The 648-nt window shown below is 45.4% G+C and overlaps 1 protein-coding gene across 1 annotated transcript in view; it reads left to right on the top strand.

The window, feature by feature from the left end:
- Window positions 1–91: 91 nt before the first annotated feature.
- The window catches only part of LOC106512242 (WW domain-binding protein 2), a gene marked incomplete at both ends in the record, with an annotated part of 1843 nt that continues 1286 nt past the window's right edge, over window positions 92–648 (top strand). Inside the window, 2 exon segments of the mRNA XM_014000908.1 lie at window positions 92–235; window positions 332–454. Of these exon segments, the coding sequence (XP_013856362.1) occupies window positions 92–235; window positions 332–454 (267 nt within the window).

The following is a 648-nucleotide window of genomic DNA, read 5'->3' as shown; positions in this document are numbered from 1 at the left end:
TATTTTTTGCATTATAAATAAGTATTTTTGCGTTATAAATAGGTATTTTTGCGTAATAAATAAGTTTACTGGTGACGTTGTAATGTTTCAGCCTCTAAAGGACAACCTGTGACTCCTGGCTTTGGAGGCTGCCCCTACATGGCTAATGGAGCCTATGCTTACCCTCCTCCTCCTGCTAATGGAATGTACCCCCAAGGACCTCCCCCCTGCTACTCTTACCCCATGCCACCTTCAGGTAGGAGCTGAAACAAATGCTGCTACAGTGTAATCAGTGTCTGTCCTCAGATGAACTCGTTTGCTGCTTCATGTTCATGTTTGTCCTTCTGTTCAGGTGGGTTCTACCCAATCCCCCCGGCCTTTGATGCTTCTGCCAGCTACGTCCCTCCACCTCCTTATTCTGCTCCTGTGGGTCAGCAGCCCCCTCATGACCCAGACCTGCCCTCCTCTGCAGCAGGTGAGTGTGTCAGGCTCAGAGATTTAAAATGAATCAAACCCTTTGGTGTCTCATTTACTGCAGCTGAGTGTGGGTTCTGTAGGACAAACTCTGACAGGCTCTCTGATTGTTTCTACTTTAATGTTTCATTTCTACAAACATGACGACAGGGATGATATGAAAATATTGATTTTCTTTAAGGTGCTATTCTTATG

The sequence above is a fragment of the Austrofundulus limnaeus genome, unplaced genomic scaffold (genome assembly GCF_001266775.1).
Source record: "Austrofundulus limnaeus strain Quisiro unplaced genomic scaffold, Austrofundulus_limnaeus-1.0 Scaffold5076, whole genome shotgun sequence".
Classification (NCBI taxonomy): domain Eukaryota; kingdom Metazoa; phylum Chordata; class Actinopteri; order Cyprinodontiformes; family Rivulidae; genus Austrofundulus; species Austrofundulus limnaeus.
Note: the sequence above shows the minus strand (reverse complement) of the source record. Positions and strands in the feature narration are given on the sequence as shown.